The sequence below is a fragment of the Narcine bancroftii genome, chromosome 11, assembly GCF_036971445.1.
Source record: "Narcine bancroftii isolate sNarBan1 chromosome 11, sNarBan1.hap1, whole genome shotgun sequence".
Classification (NCBI taxonomy): domain Eukaryota; kingdom Metazoa; phylum Chordata; class Chondrichthyes; order Torpediniformes; family Narcinidae; genus Narcine; species Narcine bancroftii.
Genome location: NC_091479.1, coordinates 11,841,955 through 11,859,146, shown reverse-complemented (window position 1 = coordinate 11,859,146; position 17,192 = coordinate 11,841,955). Strand labels below are relative to the sequence as shown.

Sequence of the window (17,192 nt, the reverse complement as noted above, 5' to 3'; positions counted from 1 at the left end):
AAATATGGAGAGTATAGTGATTACGAAAGATGTAGTGTTAGGGCTTTTGAGGAATATAAAGGTGGATAAGTCTCCGGGACCAGACGGGATCTTCCCCAGGACATTGAGAGAAGTAAAGGAGGAAATAGGAGAGGCTCTGACGGTAATTTTCCAAATGTCATTAGAGATGGGGATAGTGCCGGAGGATTGGCGTATTTAAAAAGGGTTCAAGGAGGAAGCCTGGCAATTATCGGCCTGTAAGTTTGACGTCTGTGGTAGGTAAATTAATGGAGAAAGTTCTTAGAGATAGAACTTATAAATATCTGGATAGACAGGGTCTGATCAGGAGCACTCAACACGGATTTGTGGGCGGAAGGTCCTGTTTGACCAATCTGATTGAATTTTTTGAAGAGGTGACTAGGAATGTGGATGAGGGTAGCGCGGTGGATATTGTCTATATGGACTTCAGTAAGGCCTTCAATAAGGTACCACATGGAAGGTTAGTTAGGAAGGTGCAGTCTTTAGGTATAAATTTTGAGATAGTCAAATGGATTGAACATTGGCTGAAAGGGAAAGGCCAGAGTGTGGTAGTGGAAAATTGTCTGTCAGGTTGGAGGCCGGTGACCAGTGGTGTGCCTCAAGGATCTGTATTGGGCCCATTGTTGTTCGTTATATACATTAATGATCTAGGTGATGGGGTGGTAAATTGGATTAGTAAATATGCAGACGATACTAAGATAGGTGGAATAGTGGATAATGAAGAAGGTTTTCAAGGATTGCAGAGGGATTTGGGCTGCTTAGAAAAGTGGGCTGAAAAATGGCAGATGGAATTTAATGCTGATAAGTGTGAGGTGCTTCATTTTGGTAAGAAGAATCAGAACAGGACATACGTGGTAAATGGGAGAGCATTGAGGAATACAGAAGAGCAGAAAGATTTAGAAGTGACGGTACATCGTTCCCTGAAGGTAGAAACTCACGTGAATAGGGTGTTGAAGAAGGCTTTTAGTATGCTGGCCTTTATCAATCATTGCATGGAATATAGGAGTTGGGAAGTGATGTTGAGATTGTATAAGACGTTGGTGCGGCCTAATTTAGAGTTCTGTGTGCAGTTCTGGTCGCCTAATTATAGGAAGGATATAAACAGAGTGGAGAGAGTGCAGAGAAGGTTTACCAGAATGTTACCTGGGTTTAAGCATCTAGAGTCTAGGGAGAGATTGGACAGATTAGGTCTTTATTCTTTGGAGCGTAGAAGGTTGAGAGGGGATTTGATAGAAGTATTTAAGATTATGAAAGGGATAGACAGAGTGGATGTGGATAGACTATTTCCGTTAAAAGGAGGAAAGATTAAAACAAGAGGACATGAGTTAAGAATTAAGGGGCAGAGGTTTAGAGGTAACATGAGGGGGAACTTCTTTACTCAGAGAGTGGTAGCCGTGTGGAATGAGCTTCCGGGAGAAATAGTGGCGGCAGAGTCAATTTTATTATTTAAGAAAAAGCTGGACAGGTATATGGATGAGAAGAAGGTGGAGGGTTATGGTCATTGTGCAGGTAGGTGGGACTAGAGAGGAGTGTTTGGTTCGGTGCAGACTAGAAGGGCCTAATGGCCTGTTTCCGTGCTGTAATTGTTATGTTATATGACCTGTGGGTCAATCAGGTAGATGGCTGCTGTAACTTGACCCTGGTGGGTGGCAGAATCAGGGGAGAGGTTAATGTAAGCAAATGATGGCAAGTACAGTGTGGGCTGAAGGGCCTGTTTACCTGCTGAATCTCTCCATGAGGCTGCCTCTTCCATCAGGTGCATGCAAACTATCTCGTGGTGATTCTCCTCCGAGTCCTGGCCATTATCTACCCACCTTTTAACATTGGAATGAAAGTACTCCAGAGATGAGCAGTGATAAGAGAGTGAGCCCACCTTTTAAATCAGATTTTAAGCCCTTTACCCCTCTTCTCTGGGAAATAGAAGGCCCTTTTACACTACCCTTGAAAGGTGGAAATTAACCACCTTTTAACTGCTTCACTTACCTGTGTGAATGTTGATGAAACCGGGATGGGGGTCATTTTTATCCCAGAACTTCCCCTCCAAGGTAGATAGTATCAGAGCCATTTCACATCGGCTCCTGTGTAAAGGTCTTACCTGCTTTACTGGGACGCTAACGCTGTAACACTGCAGGTCCCAGCGCCAGGATGCCGGGTCCCTGTTTAAAAGGTCGCACTGAACCTGCTTTTCTTGGTTCAGTTTGAATGCTCCGACCCAACCTGGCTTGAAACACGAGCCGTTTAGTGAGACCTCTGTGTAAAAGGGGTCTGAGGAAAGCAGGAGGGTTCGCCATGTCATTTAAAAGACTCTCAGACAGGAATGCCAATAGTAAATGTTTTGTGGGATTTGTGCCAAACACAGGCAAATGGAACCAGCTCAGGTCAACAACTTGGCAGATCAGAAGGGTTGGGCCAAGTGATGCAGTTCAGTCCTGTCCAAATCTATGTGACTCCGAAACTAACTAAAACCGGTCTCCTGCTGTATGCCTAAATAAAAAATTTAAAACCTTGCACTTTTGAGGAGCTTGTAAAGTGTTATTCAGCAAATGAATTAGAACAGGCCCTTCAAGTCCTACTTTTTCTGCCTCGTCCCCAGACCGTAGACCTCCATACCCCTCCCACCCATGGACCGCTCCAACCTTCTTTTAAATGTCAACGTCGAACTGCATCCACCACCTCTACTGGCAGTTCGTTCCACACTCTCATCCTTACCTTCAACCCATGTCCTCTAATTGTTGCCCCCCCCCCCCCCCCGTTTAACAGAAAAAAAGCCTGTCTATACGCCTCAAATATGTTATTGCTGGTGTAACTCGACTGGTCAGGCAGCATCTGTGGAGGGAAATGGACAGTCATGAATGGACAGAATTTATTGTCACAAAATTTGTTGTTCTGCGGCAGCGACACAGGTGTAAATATTGTTATAAATTACATTTTAAAAGAAGTAGTTCAGAAAGAAGTGACAGTGAGATAGTGTCAGTAGGTTCATTGTCCATTCAGAATGTGATGGCGGAGGAGCAGAAGCTGTTTTTGTAATGTTGGGGTTCATCTTCAGACTCCTGTCCCTCCTTCCCGAAGGTAGCAGAGTGAAGCGGGCACAGCCTGGGTGCTGAGGGGGTCCTTGAGGATGGAGACTGCTTTCTTGAGACACCGCCTCTTGTTGATGTTCTCGACGGAGCGAGGACTGGTACCCGTGATGGCGCTGGCCGAGTTAACAACTCACCTGTGCATTGGAACCTCCACTCCAGAAAGTGATACAACCAGTCAGAATGCACCTATATAAATTTGCAAGAGGTTTTGGTCACAGACCATACGAGTAGACCAAAAATTCTCCATTTCCCTCCATAGATGTTGCCTGACCTTTGGAATTCTTTCACCAACTTATTCCTTCTACCCCAGATTCCTACAAGCGCAGTCCCATGTGCCTCCATAGAATTTTATTGATGGGATAAATCAACATTCTGGCAGTATTTCCTCAATTGAAGTGTGTTGGTCCTCTCGAGTCAACTCTTCATTTATAAAAATAACCTTCCCCTGTCACTACTACACAAAGGGAAATAGTTACATATTTTCTATCAGGAAGTCTAGTGCAATTATGAATGATGCAATTTAACGTTTCACAAGGGATTAGAGATTCAATGGGTGCAAGAAGCAATTCACTCATTATGTAATAAAACTTATCTACACCCTCAGAACTTGGGCTTATCTTGATGTCAGGGAGTAAAGCAAATGAAAGGATAGCTGATCCGAATTGCTACCATTGTAGGCTGCGTTGTGGCTTTGTGCAAATCTGCGCTGGATCTTTAACTGCCATTCTAAAGTTAGAATGGTGCCCTTGGTTACAGAACCCAATGAAATTTAGTGCTGAATGTGGGCCATTCAGCCCATTGCATCCACGCCGGGAGACGTTACGTCGTTATTGCTCCGGCACTTAATTTCTGGAAGCTTTGGATAGGCGATTGTATCTAGAAACTGGTCCCTGCAAACAAAGATGTGTATGCCTGGTGCTCTATATCGGACAGGGAAAGATGTAATTTCAATAAAATCCAATCAGATAGAAGCTGGACATTGGTGGTCTCATGTTTTACACTATGTAAACTATGAGATCCCTCGTGCATCTCTTTAAGAAGACATTGGATATGTTTAAGGCAATGGTTCTCAGTACTTTTTCCCGCACTCATCTTATGCCATAGGTGCTTTGTGGTTAGTAAAGGATCACTTAAGGTGGTATGTGAGTGGCAAAAGGTTGAGAACGATTGATTTAAGGGGAGCATCAGGGAGAACTGTTAAATGCTGCTAGATAGAGGATTGTTTAACCAATAGAAGGCAGAGTTTTGGGATACAGGGGTGCCTTTCTGGTTGGCAATCGGTGAGCGGTGTGCCCCAGAGATCGGTGCTGGACCCACAGCTGTTCATGATATACATGAACAATTTGGAAGAGGGGACAGAGTGTCGTGTATCTAAGTTTCCTGATGACACTAAATTGAGTGGAAAAATAAATTGTGCAGAGAAACCGGAGAGTCTGCAGAGAGATAGAGATTGGTTAAGTGAGTGGGAAAGGTTCTGGCAGATGGAAACCAATGTTGGTAAATGTGGGGGTATCCACTTTGGAAGCAAAATAAATGGAAGATCCGATTAGTATTCAAATGGCAAGCGATTGCAGTGTGTTGCTGTGCAGCAGGACCTGGGAAGGTTTGTGCATGTTTCACGAAAGGTTGGTTTGCAGTTGGTCAAGAAGGCAAGTGGAATGTTGGCCGTCATTGCTAAAGGGATTGGATTTAGGATCAGGGAGGTTATGCTGCAACTGTAGAAGGTCCTGGTGAGGCCGCATCTGGAGCACTGCATGCAGTTTTGGTCTCCTTACTTGAGAAAGGATGTTCTGGCTTTGGGGGCAGTGCAGAGGAGGTTCACGAGGTTGATTCCTGAGATAGTGGGGTTGGCCTATGAGGAGAGATTGAATCGTCTGGGACTGTACTCACTGGAATTTAGAAGAATGAGAGTGGTTCTTGTAGAAACATAAAATTATGAAAGGCATCGATAAGTCGTTAAGTTGATTCCATTGGTGGGGGAGACCAGAACTAGTGGTTGTAGCTTCAAGTTTCAGGGTAGCAGATTGAGGATGGAGACGAGGAGGAACTGCTTTTCCCAGAGGGTGAATCGGTAGAATTTGCTGCCTATTGAAGCGACTTTAGTAAATCTATTTCAGACAAGGTTGGATAGATTTTTACATAGTTGGGGAATTAAAGGATTGAGGAAAAGGCAGGTCAGTGGAGATGAGCCCATCATCAGATCAGACATGATCTCATTGAATAATGGAGCGGGCTCGACGGGATGGATGGTCGACTCCTGTTTGTATTTCTTGTGGTCTCATGTACACTCAGATGGGGAGAGTGTGGAACGAGCTGCTAGTGGACGTGGGTTTGATTTCGACATTTAAGCGAAGATCAGATAGTTACACGGATGGAAGGGGCATGGAGAGCTATGATCCGGGTGCAGGTTGATGGGACTAGGTTAAAATAGTGGAGCCAGGAGGAGTTGGGGGTCCCTCAAATTAGAAATATGATTGTTCATGCCATTGGGCCCGGGAGAAATTTGACGCATTGTTCCTCATTCGCATTTACCTCCATGCTGGATGAGATTGAAGACAATGGTGGGAATGGGGTGGCGAATGGAAACTGGGAATGCTAGCTTGGACTCACAGACAGGTGCCCAGCGAATATACGTGCGATCTCACCGATGTGGAGGACACTACACCGAGAGTACCCCAGCTGAAGTAGATGCAGTTGGAGTTGTGTGATTGACTTCTGTTAGACATCCCGCTGCCTAAAGCATCAAAGAAGTTGACATGTTTAAACATTTGAAATGAGTTTGCCTTCGATCTGATCTGCAAATATTAACACTCTCTTTTGAACGCAATTACACAATGGCAAGATAACTGTATTTAATGATGTTGTTTAAAGGAAGGTCATAGCCCTTTGTGAAGCTCTGTACATTTTTGTTTCTATTACAAAAGTTCATGTGATCAGTCTCAGGCAGAGACTCTGAACGGCAATTATAAGTTCACGTCAATTTACTTTTCGAGGAATGTCATTTTACCGTTTGCTTTCCTGAGAGTCGGTGGAGTATATTTCCAGAACTGCACGCTGTGCTCCAGATGCGGCCTCACCAGTGCCACTTTGAGCAGCCAGGAACAACATCTGAGGATTTTCACAAGGGAATGGCTCGTGTAAAGGGCCAGACAGTGCAGGAGCTTTTCTAAAACTCTTCATCTTTAGCGAAGGCGTTGAAAGAGTGTTCACTACAACATGGACTTGGCTACCTGGGAAAATTAAACGTTGGGGGTATGGAAACCTTTGCACAAATCGACACAGCAGGTAGGGAACCAATGAAAGGCTGTAACGTTTGTCCGTTGTGACAATTAGTTTGGTGAAATCCTCATCCAAGTTCATTTTGGAAGTTCTGTCTCTATAACATTTACAGGATATTCCAGGCAAGATAGATACCACGTGTAAGAGGCAGACACTTTAACGGACAGGGAAATAGAGGGAGTTTATGGACTCTGGCTGGAGGAACTCATCCTGTCCGCAGCGTCCATAGGACGAAAATATATTATTGATGTTCTGGGCCTGAGCCACTCTTCAAGGTATGAGCAAAAAGTAGGCATCTCAAAAAAGACTGAGAGAGAAAGGTGGAAGAATGAGAAGGGGTGGAATCCAGTCCAACAAACAAAAGGTGTTAATTGGAGATGATAAGAAAATTGATTCTTGGCTCTGTGAAAGGAGACAGAGGGGGAAATGGGGGGGAGGGGGGAGAGACAGACTAGAGTAAAGGAGACAGGTGGACAAAGATGTGGGGGGGGGGGCGTGTTTAATGGAAACGGGAGAAGTCGATATTAAAATGGGAGAAGTCAATATTAATGCCATCCGGTCAGAGGGTGCTCTGACGGAAGATGAGGTGGTGTTCCTCCAATTTGTGGGTGGCCTGTCTGAGACCATGGGCAGACATGTCAGCAAGGGAATGGAAATGGGTGGCCATAGGGAAATCTACGCTATTGCAGCGGACAGAGCTGAGGTGCTCAATGAAGCGATCTCCCAGTCTGCACCCAGTCTCTCCGATGTAGAGGAGACCACAACGGGAGCACCGGATGCATTAGATGAGTCCTATAGATTCAAAAGTGAAATGTTGCTTCACTTGAAAGTTCTGTTTGGGGCCGCATATAGTGGTGAAGGAGGAGGTGTGGGTGGAGGTGGAGCGTCTTCTGCAGTCACAGGGGTAGGGGCCAAGGGGAGGGAGCGGTCCCTGCGGAAGGTAGAGAGAGAAATGTGTGTCTAATGGTGGGATCACGTAGGAGGTAGTAGAAATATGTTGGATGCATGGGGCAGTAGGTGAGGGCAAGGGGAATCCTATCCTTGCGGCACGTGGAGGTGGAGGGGACAGGTGAGGGATAAGTTGATGGTGGTGAGGGAAAGCCATGTTGTTTGAAGGAGGACATTGAGGGATATTGACCATGTTCAGGCAGATGAGATTAGTTGGACTGGCAATGTTGTCAGCATGGCACTTGATGGGCTATAGTGTTCGATGCTTTATCCACGTTTTTTGCTCGTTCCCCTGTACCCTTCTCTCATTGTGAATCCATACCCTTTCTTGAACTAATTCATTAATTTAATGGAATTAACCTCCCTATGTGAACCTGTATTCCACCTCACTGCAACCAAGCTGCCACAATTACACTCTGGATATGAGACCATCTATTGCCTGTGCCTTTATTTCCATTATTCTATTCAGTGACCCATACCAGCTTGCACAAGCCACATGAAAATGTTAAAACTCCTGCTGTTTTTATGAAATCCTTCTGTGTCCCTCTGTAATCTCATAAGAAATTCTCTTTTATGCAATTGCTTTTCTGTTCATTAAACCCAGGGCTGATCTACCAGCTTGGCTCATTTTCTTGCACTCACCTCATGTCTCTCAGCATCTTTACACTGGGTGGGGGGTGGGGTCTTGCTTTCCTCGACTGATGACATTTATCGGGAGGGTTGCTTGAATAGGTCTCAGAGAATTATAGAAGACCTTTTCCAGCCAGCACACGGTATCTTTGACCTACGACTCCAGTGGTTCTCAACCCTTTTCTTTCCACTCACATACCACTTTAAGTAATCCCTTATGCCATCGGTGCTCTGTGGCTAGTAAGGGATTGCTTAAGGTGGTATATGAATGGAAACAAGAAGTTTGAAAACCACTGTTTTAATTGTACCTCATTGACTCATTATGTGCACGGTTTCTTAGCTCCGAAGGAAATGGGCCAATGACAAATTTTCTCAAGCAAAATATTTCAGTAACAATTGAGTCTAGAGCAGTGGTTCTCATCCTTCCCTTCCCACCCACATCCCACCTCAAGCAATCCCTTACTAATCTCAGAGCACGGATCGTATAGACATTTTGAATTATATCAAGAACGGGTACAGATTCACAATGGTGAGAGAAGGGTACAGGGGAACGAGCACAGGCAGTGGTCATTCAGCCCATCAAGTCCTGTGCTGACCCCAGTGCCAGTCCAACTAATCTCACCTGCCTGAACATGTCACTATCCCTCATTGTCCTCCTTCAAACAACGTGGCTTTCCCTCCACCATCATTAAATCGTCCCTCACCCGCACTTCTGTCCAAGTCCCCGATGCCCCCACGTGCCACAGGGACAGGATTCCCCTTGCCTTCACCTACTGCCCCACCGGGGTAGTGGGAAGAAGGTTGAGAACCACTGTACATCTGGAAGAAGGTGCAGGAGTACCAATATCAGGGCTGCCAGTCAGGGGATTAGCTTCTTCCCACAGGCTATGGGATTGATGAATGGTATCTTGTAACCGAGTAAATCATCCCAAAATGTTTATATTTATTTAAAATTATAACTGTAGGTATCTTACGTGTTGTGTATGTGTATACACTGTAGTCTGTAAAAATGCTGTTTTGTCTAGTTATATATACACAGGTTAAGAAGGCCTATGGGATGCTGGGCTTCATTAATAGGGGGACTGAGTTCGAGGTCTTGATGTATCTCGACAAATCTCTGGTGAGTCCACTCTTGTATCTGGTCACCTCATTGTAGGAATGAAGGATGTGGAAGCTGTGGTGATTACAGCACAGAGGAGATTTACCAGGGTGTTGCATGGATTGAAAAAAATGAGTCTTATGAGGCAAGGTTCGGAGAGTTGGGGATTTTGTCTTTGGAGTGAGAGGAGACTCAATAGAGGACTACAAGATTCTGAGAAGCATAGATAAGGTGGACATCCTGCATCTTTATCCCAGGGCAGGAGTTGCAAACACCAGGGGACATCCATACAAAGTGGAGGGAGGAACGTTCAGGGGTAAGTTTTTTTTTACACTGGAAGGTTGAGGATGCCTGGAATGCATTGCCAGGGGTGGTTATGGAGGCTGGAACATTATGGGCATTTAAGAGACTCAGACAGACATGTGGATACAAGAAGAAAGAAAAGGTAGGGAGGGTTTAGTTTTATTTTTGTTAGGAATGTATAGGTCAGAAGAATATTGAGGGCTGAAGGGCCTGTTCTGTAATAAATGAACTTGATCTGCTCTATCGTAGAACTCAGGAAGGCCAAGTCCTGGAATATTATAGTTCTTGTATCTCAAGCAGCCTTGAAACCATGGGTTTCTATGACAGGAGGCTGACTTTAGAGTGAGAAAAGCCAAATTAAGAGATTATGGTGACGATGTGCAGGTCAGATCGGTTTACCTCCTGTCGCACTCTAACACCTGCCTCTCTGTGTCTTGTTCAGTGTACCTGCACGTTGTCCTCGGAGCTGGCCTGGCTATCTTCTGCTTCTGCCTGATTGTTGGCTGTGCTCTCTGTTGGCGAAGAGGAAAACACCGGGACCCCACTGGCGGCAAAGGCCTGGGATCGGAGCGCATTGTCCTGGAGACCAACGCAGGGCTGCTTGGGAACACCAGCACACCTGTGAAGCAACAGTATGAGGAAGTGGAGGGCTCGGTGTTGGACTATCCACCGTGTGTAGTCAGCCATCTGCAGGACTCCGGCCACCCATGCCAGCTTGGTCCTCATGGGAGGCCTTCTTTGCCCTTCATCCCAGTTATCCCGAAGCCTGGCCTGAACAGTAAAACTAAGAGAATCTTGGAGAGGCGTTGCACTGTGTCGGGGGACATCTCGGACTACAAAGAGCCCGTCAGGTTGGGAAGCTCTGTTCCAAAGCCCTTGGGGTCGCCTTCCCAGAATGTACCGGACAGTTTCATGGGCATGAAGACAAAGCCAAAGCCTCTCCTGCACTTCACCCTCTTCTACTCATCCTACGAACTGAATCTAACAGTGTCCATCATTGGAATCTACAACCTTCCCAGGAGGTTTGGCACGGGGTGCGACTCCTATGTCAGGGTCCACCTCCTGCCCAAGATTCTGGAGCCACGGCAGACAGCTGTGCGCAGGAAGAGCCTGAACCCAGAGTTCCGGGAGAGCTTCCAGTTCTCGGGTCACACCCCGGAGGAGATCAAATGCTTCACGCTTCGCTTTGCTGTCTACGTCAAGGAGTTCCACAATCTCAAAGACTCGTTTGTTGGTGAATTGTTCTTTCCCTTGGAACAGTTGGACTGGAAGCTGGACGTTCCTTCGACCCACACCATGGGACTGTCTGCCACCAAGACAAAGCTCAAAAAGGTAAGCAAAAAATTTGGCCTCACCAACGTCTTGTACAACTTTGCCAAAATAACCCAACTCCTGTACTCAATACCCGGTATGTCATTTTACAACCCACTTTCAGGGAATTGTGCATCTGAATTCCCAGATCCCCCTGTTCTACTGCACTCCTCAGTGCCCTACTTGACGAATTCAGCAGAAAAATGCATCCTACTTGATGCAAGGTCCTGCCACAAACATCAATTTTTTTTTTCCGACCCATCGATACCAGAGGTCATCTGTTTCAGGCGAGTGGAGGAAAGCTCAGAGGTAGGTTTGTTTAAAAAAAAAAGTGGTGGGGGGGGTGGCTGGAATGTATTGCTGGGGTTGGTAGTTGAAGCTGATACAAACAGGGACTTGTAGCTAGACACATGAACGCAAGAAAAATGGTGGAATTGTGAGGAATGAAGACTGAGATTGGTCATGGAGTAGGTTTGTATGGGCTAGCATAACATTATGGGCTGAAGAACCTATACTTTTTTTAAATAACTTTATTTATTGATTCATCAAAGTTATTACATACAATAAGTAAAATATATATTACGAACGATAAAAAAAATTTTCCTTATCAAGAAACCCCACCTCCCCCTCTCAGCCACCTCTCTTTTGGAGAGCCAAAGAAAGAAAAAAGAAAACCAAAATATATTTACTCAAATCTAATCATAAATGTAAATTTTCTAAATATAAAGACCACTTATTAAGAAAAAAAGAATAATTATCATGTAAAATATGTATAATTTTTTCCATGACCAAACAAGTTTTCAACTCATATCTATTAATATCAATCGCATTATTCCACGTACTAGCAATACATATTTTTGCTACAGATAAAGCTAAATATACAAAAGCAATCTGAAATTTATCTAATCCTAAATCTTTCAAAGGATTCAACTCACCCAACAAAAATATTGTCCGATCTAAAAGTATTTTAATCTTGTACAAATGTTCCAAAAACAATTGCGTTGCTTTCCAAAAAGATTGTATATGTGCATATAACCAAACAGCATGGAAAAAAGTTCCAACCGAATTACCACGTCTAAAACAAGAGTCTGATTCACTAAAACCTTATTTTTTAAAAACTTTTCAGGTGTTAAATACAATTTTTTCCATATTTCCTGTAATATTTGGTAATCAATGAAATGTATCCCTTCCTTGGTGCAGTCACAAGAAAAGATTCAAATTTAGTCAAATCAGGTAAAATCATGTTTCTACCAAATATTTGTTTTACTAGAGATCGAAGTTGATAAGAAACAAATAAAGAATTCTCATTAATACCAAAATCTTCCCTCATTTGATTAAAAGATAAAAATTGACCTTCTTTAAAACAAACCCCCAAGTTTTTTATATCTTTAGATTTCCAATGTAACAAGTATTGATTATATATTGAAGAAGGAATAAGTTGGTTATTATATAACGGTGTTAAAGTCAGTAATTTACCCGTAGAACCTATCATTCTATTTTTCCTCATCCAGAACTTCATTAAATGTTTTAGTTTAGGCACATTATATTGTTGTAATAAATTTAAATTCCACCGAAACAAAAATTGATGTGTTTCAAATTCAGAAATATTTGCTATCTCAATTTTAGCCCAACTAGGGGGGCCGTTCCAAGTCCATGAATAAACCAATACATTTCAATTGAACTGCCTCATAATAATTTTGAATGCGTAATCCGCCTGATGCATATTTCCAGGTTAACTTATTCAAAGCTACTCTTGGAAATTTACCCTTCCATAAAAATTCCCTAGCCATTTTATCTAAACCTATACTGGTCTATGTTTCATATTCTATGATGCTACTCCACATGCCAAGATCCTCCAGCAGATTGTTCTAGATTCCAGAAATTGCATTCTCTGTGTGGGTCTCAAAACAAGTGAGGCCACTGAGCTGTTGTGTTCTATGAAGCCCGATATTGGAGGGGTAGCCACGATCAGTCTGTGCTAGTGATGAGGGGTGTTTAAAAGTAAAATATGTCCTCTCCAGAGCAGTGGCTTTCAAACCTTTTCTTTCCTCTCACATACACCTTAAGAAAGCCCTAACCCTGTGATTAGTAAGTATGTGGGTGGAAAGAAAAAGTTTGAAAACCACTGTTTTAATCGTCCCTCATTGACTCGTTATGTGCACGTTTCATAACTCCAAAGGAAATGGGTTAATGACAAATTTTCTCAAGCAAAATATTTCCGTAACAATTGGGACTAGAGCAATGGTTCTCAACCTTCCCTTCCCACTCATATCCCACCTTAAGTGATCCCTATACCATAGGTGTTCTGTGATTAGTAGGGGATTGCTTAAGGTGGGGTATGAGTGAAAAGGAAAATTTGGAAAACCACTGCTTTAGAGAATATGTGAGACAAGCTGCCAGAGAATGTGGTGGGGCACAAAAGATCTGAGGAATATCAGCCATAACCCACAGGAAGGTCCTATACTTTGAAGAGCCGAGCGATTGTACCCAGAATGCAAATCAGAATTTATTATCATGAGTGAGTCATGAAATTCAGTGTTTTGCGGCAGCGACACAGTGCAAACTTTCACATTAAAAACCATCTTACAAATAACAAAAAAATGAAATAACCATGCACAAAAAGTAAGGCCATGTCTGTGATTCATTGATCGTTCAGGAATCTGATGGCAGATGGGGAAAAAGCTGTCCTCGTGTCGCTGAGCGCTCATCTTCAGGCTCCTGTACCTTTTCCCCGATGGTAGCAGGCGTGGTCTGAGTGGTGGGGGTCCTTGAGGGTAGAGGCTGCTTTTTTTAAGACGCCGCCTCATGTAGGTGTCCTCGATGAGGTGGAGTCTGGTGCCTGTGATGTCGCAGGCTGAGTTAACCATCCTCTGGAGTTTGCTCTTGTCCTGAGAGTTGGCGCCTCTGTGCCAGGCAGGGATGAAACCCGCCGGAATGCTCTCCACCTGCAGAGGTTTTCCGGAGTCTTCTTCGACATTCCGAACCTCCACAGACACCTCACAAGGTATGGCTGCTGGTCAATACCTGAGGAAGCCGATCATTTAGCTCAGTGGGAGCATATTGATCCCCCTACCACCCCCACTACCCCTCACACAGAAAATCCTCCTCCGCTCTGTCCTCAGCAGACGCCAACCGCCCACCCCACATACAGAAATTCCCACTGGCAGTGAGATAGATTAAATCATTCCGATTTATTTTTTAACAATAATTATTTTAATATATGTGCTACATATAAATCGCTATGTCTAAATATTTGCATGTTTTTGCACCAAGGAGTAAAGAACAGTGTTTTGACCAGTTGTACAATAATAACAAATAGACCAAAAATCTCACGTAAATCAGGCTATGGATGAATTGAGCAAACAACATTAAATTCATTTTAAAAATCATCTAAAATAAAACGCTGGGAAATGCACAAAACTGAAACAAAGAGAATTGTGCCGACGGACTTCCTGCAAACTACATCTGCCGTTCCAATGTCAAAGGCATTGGATTTTAACAATTTACTATTTATTCTAGATTAAGTCTTTCTTGCAGTGTTTGCTCATTGTAACAGCCCATTCAGAATCCAACTCTCTGACGTTAGTAGATTCTCATCATATAATTATATTCACATTTACGCCTTGCTTTTTATCTCATTGAAAAATACATCAGTGGCTTGTTAGGAAATATGTTGATTAAGCCCCTGGAAAATCTGCAGCACCCTGCATGTAAGGGTTGCCAGAAGTCCGAAACACTTGCCATCTTTGACACCCACTTGAACAGGCCGATAAGTTGCTTTGATTTCTAGCACTTCAGCTCTCAAGTGATAAGAGACGGGTACAATTTACTACGTTTTAAAGGCATTTGGACAGGTGGATGGATAGGAAAAGGATACAGGGCAAACACAATCAATTGGGACTAGCTCAGATCAGCAGTTTGGCCAGCATGGATGAGTGGGCTGTTTCCCTGCTGTGTAACTCGTGTCCTTATTTTGCAGTGAGTTATGATTGAATGGCATTTGAGATTGATGCTTCCTTCAATTTAGTGAACCGTTTCCCCCGCTCAAATGCAAATCGTGAGACCATTTTGTGAAACATCTCTGTTCAGTATGAAAAGGGTGGCCTGAAGCATTTTGCATCCTAATGCTTTTAGTTCTATTTGGATGGATCAATCCATGAGCCTCAATGGGCCAAATAGTCTCCTTCTCTGCTATACGCTTCGATGGTATTGTGAGCATTTAAGAAAGGATGTGCTGATGTTGGAGAGGGTTCAGTGATTCGGGGAATGAAATATGAGGAGTGTTTGACAACTCTTGGCCTGTTCTCATTGGAATTTAGGAGAATGAGGGCAGAATCTCACTGAAACATTTTGAATGTTGAAAGGTGTGGACAACGTAGATGTAGAAAGGTTGTTTCCCATGATGGAGAGCCCAGGACAAGAGGGCGCAACTTCAGGATTGAAGGGCGTCTGATTAGAACATGAAATGAGATGCGGAGGAATTTCTTCAGCCAGAGGGTGGTGAATCTATGAACTTTGTTGCCACGTGTGGTTGTGGAGGCTGGGTCATTGGGTGTATTTAAGGCAGATATTGATAGGTTCTTGCTTATCCAGGGCATCAAAGATTACAGGGAGAAGGCCAGGTAGTGGGGCTGAGTGGGAAAGTGTATCAGTTCCTGATTGAATGGTGGGGCAGACTCGATGGACTGAATAGCCAATTTCTGCCCCGTCTTTTGGTCTTGTGGTTCACTCGCATGTCAAACTCATATCCATGGCTTCCTACAATTGTTCCATCGATGGTCAACGTAAGGAACACTGCCTCATCTTCCATCCTGAATTCATGGTTAACTCTTGTTTGCACTTCCTCCAGACACATCTTTTTCCAATCTTGTGCATTGTTATTACATCCTTTAATTCTCCTCTGTCTCCATTTCTTCTTTCCTGCTCTTCCCACATTATTCCTAACCCACCCAATCCCCAATTTGAATAAAATCTCAGCAGCTTTGAAGTTTTCACTCCTTTCAAGAGCTTGGGGGGACTCTGGCAAGGTCGACATTCTGTGGCGTGTTACCCTTGTGAAGGTGAAAGATAATGAATGAGAATCTGACACTGAGCCAAGGGTTTGAAGGACAGATTAGTTCCGGAGGTAGGTTTGAAGAAATGAGAAGTTCCGGTATTCCTGAGTCTAGGGCTCTTGGCTACTGAAGGCACAACAGTGGAGCAATTAACATTGGGATGGAAGAAGAGTGCAGACTTGGAGGAAGGTGAAGATTCACAAAACAGTACAGGCCCTTCAGCCCACAATATTGTGATAACCCATATATCTCAGCGATCAATCTAAACCATCTCTCCCTCACAATCCATAATCCCCTATTTTAATTATATTCAAGTCTATTTAAGAATCATTTATACGTCCCTATTGTAACAGCCTTAAACACTACCCCCTGGCAATGCATTTCAGACACTCACCACTCACTGGGCAAAAAAAAACCCCTCCTTTGCCATCTCCTCTGAACTTTCTGCTCTCACCTTCAACAGATGTTCGTTGATGCCCTGCAGAAAATGTGCTGACTGTCCGCACTATGCTTCTCTTGTACGTTGCTATTAAGTCACCTCTCACCCTCCATCGGTCCAAAGAGAAAAGCCTACCTCCCTCAACCTTTCCTCTTAAGGCATGTTCTCTAATCTGGACAGCATCCTGGTAAATCTCCTATGCACCCTCTCTGAAGCTTCCCATAACGCGGTGCCCAGAACTGATCATAAATTCAAGGACAACCAGGTGATTGGGATGGATAAAGTGCCATGGCATTTGAGCACAAAGGGCAAGTTCTTTGATCTGAAAGTCATTCACAGCCAATCAAATTCCCAGGAAATGGAGGGCCACTAATTATGATGTAGGGTGGCCAACCTTTTAATTTAGACATATACCATGGTAACAGGCCATTTCAGTCCACAACTATGTACCGGGGGTGTAGGTTAATTGGGGCAGCACAGACTCGTGGGCCGAAATAGCCTGTTGCAGTGCTGTAGGTTTAAATTAAAAGTTTATAGGTTGCCCACCCCTGGTGGAGATGCCACAGCCAATGTTTGCACAGGAACATCCCAACAGCGGCAGTGTGATAATGGCCACATGCTGCGTTGGTAATGTTGTGGTGAGCCAGGGTCATTTAAATGTCCAAAGTTTAGACATACAGCACGCTCTTCTGGCCCACGAGCCCGTGCTGCCCACTGACACCCAATTGACCTACAACCCCGGTGCGCTTAGAGGGGTGGGAGGAAACAGGAGCCCCCAGAGAAAGCCCACGTAGGCACAGGAGAAGGTACAAACTCCTTTTAAAAAAAAGCGCCGGATTCAAACACGGGTAGCTGGCACTGTAGCAGCATTGCGCCGACCGTCACACTATGCACAGAATCTCACCTGATGTAATTTCCTCTCTGTGATGTGTTTTCCACTGATGTCTCACCAGTGTAGGTGTATTGGTAAACAACTGTACAAAGATAATTTAAACCCATTGCTTTTCCTTATTGCACATCAGTCCACA

At 44.0% G+C, this 17,192-nt stretch overlaps 1 protein-coding gene across 2 annotated transcripts in view; it reads left to right on the top strand.

The window, feature by feature from the left end:
• LOC138745523 (synaptotagmin-11-like) overlaps positions 1-17,192 on the top strand; it is a 48,543-nt gene that overhangs the window by 20,383 nt on the left and 10,968 nt on the right. The window contains exons 1-2 of one of the 2 annotated variants that reach the window (XM_069902619.1): positions 1,217-6,386; positions 9,803-10,692. In XM_069902619.1, the coding sequence (XP_069758720.1) occupies positions 6,356-6,386; positions 9,803-10,692 (921 nt within the window). In that variant the 5' untranslated portion in view covers positions 1,217-6,355. Of the gene's footprint in view, positions 1-1,216; positions 6,387-9,802; positions 10,693-17,192 lie in introns of those variants that run through there. The other variant, XM_069902618.1, reaches the window with a different exon arrangement.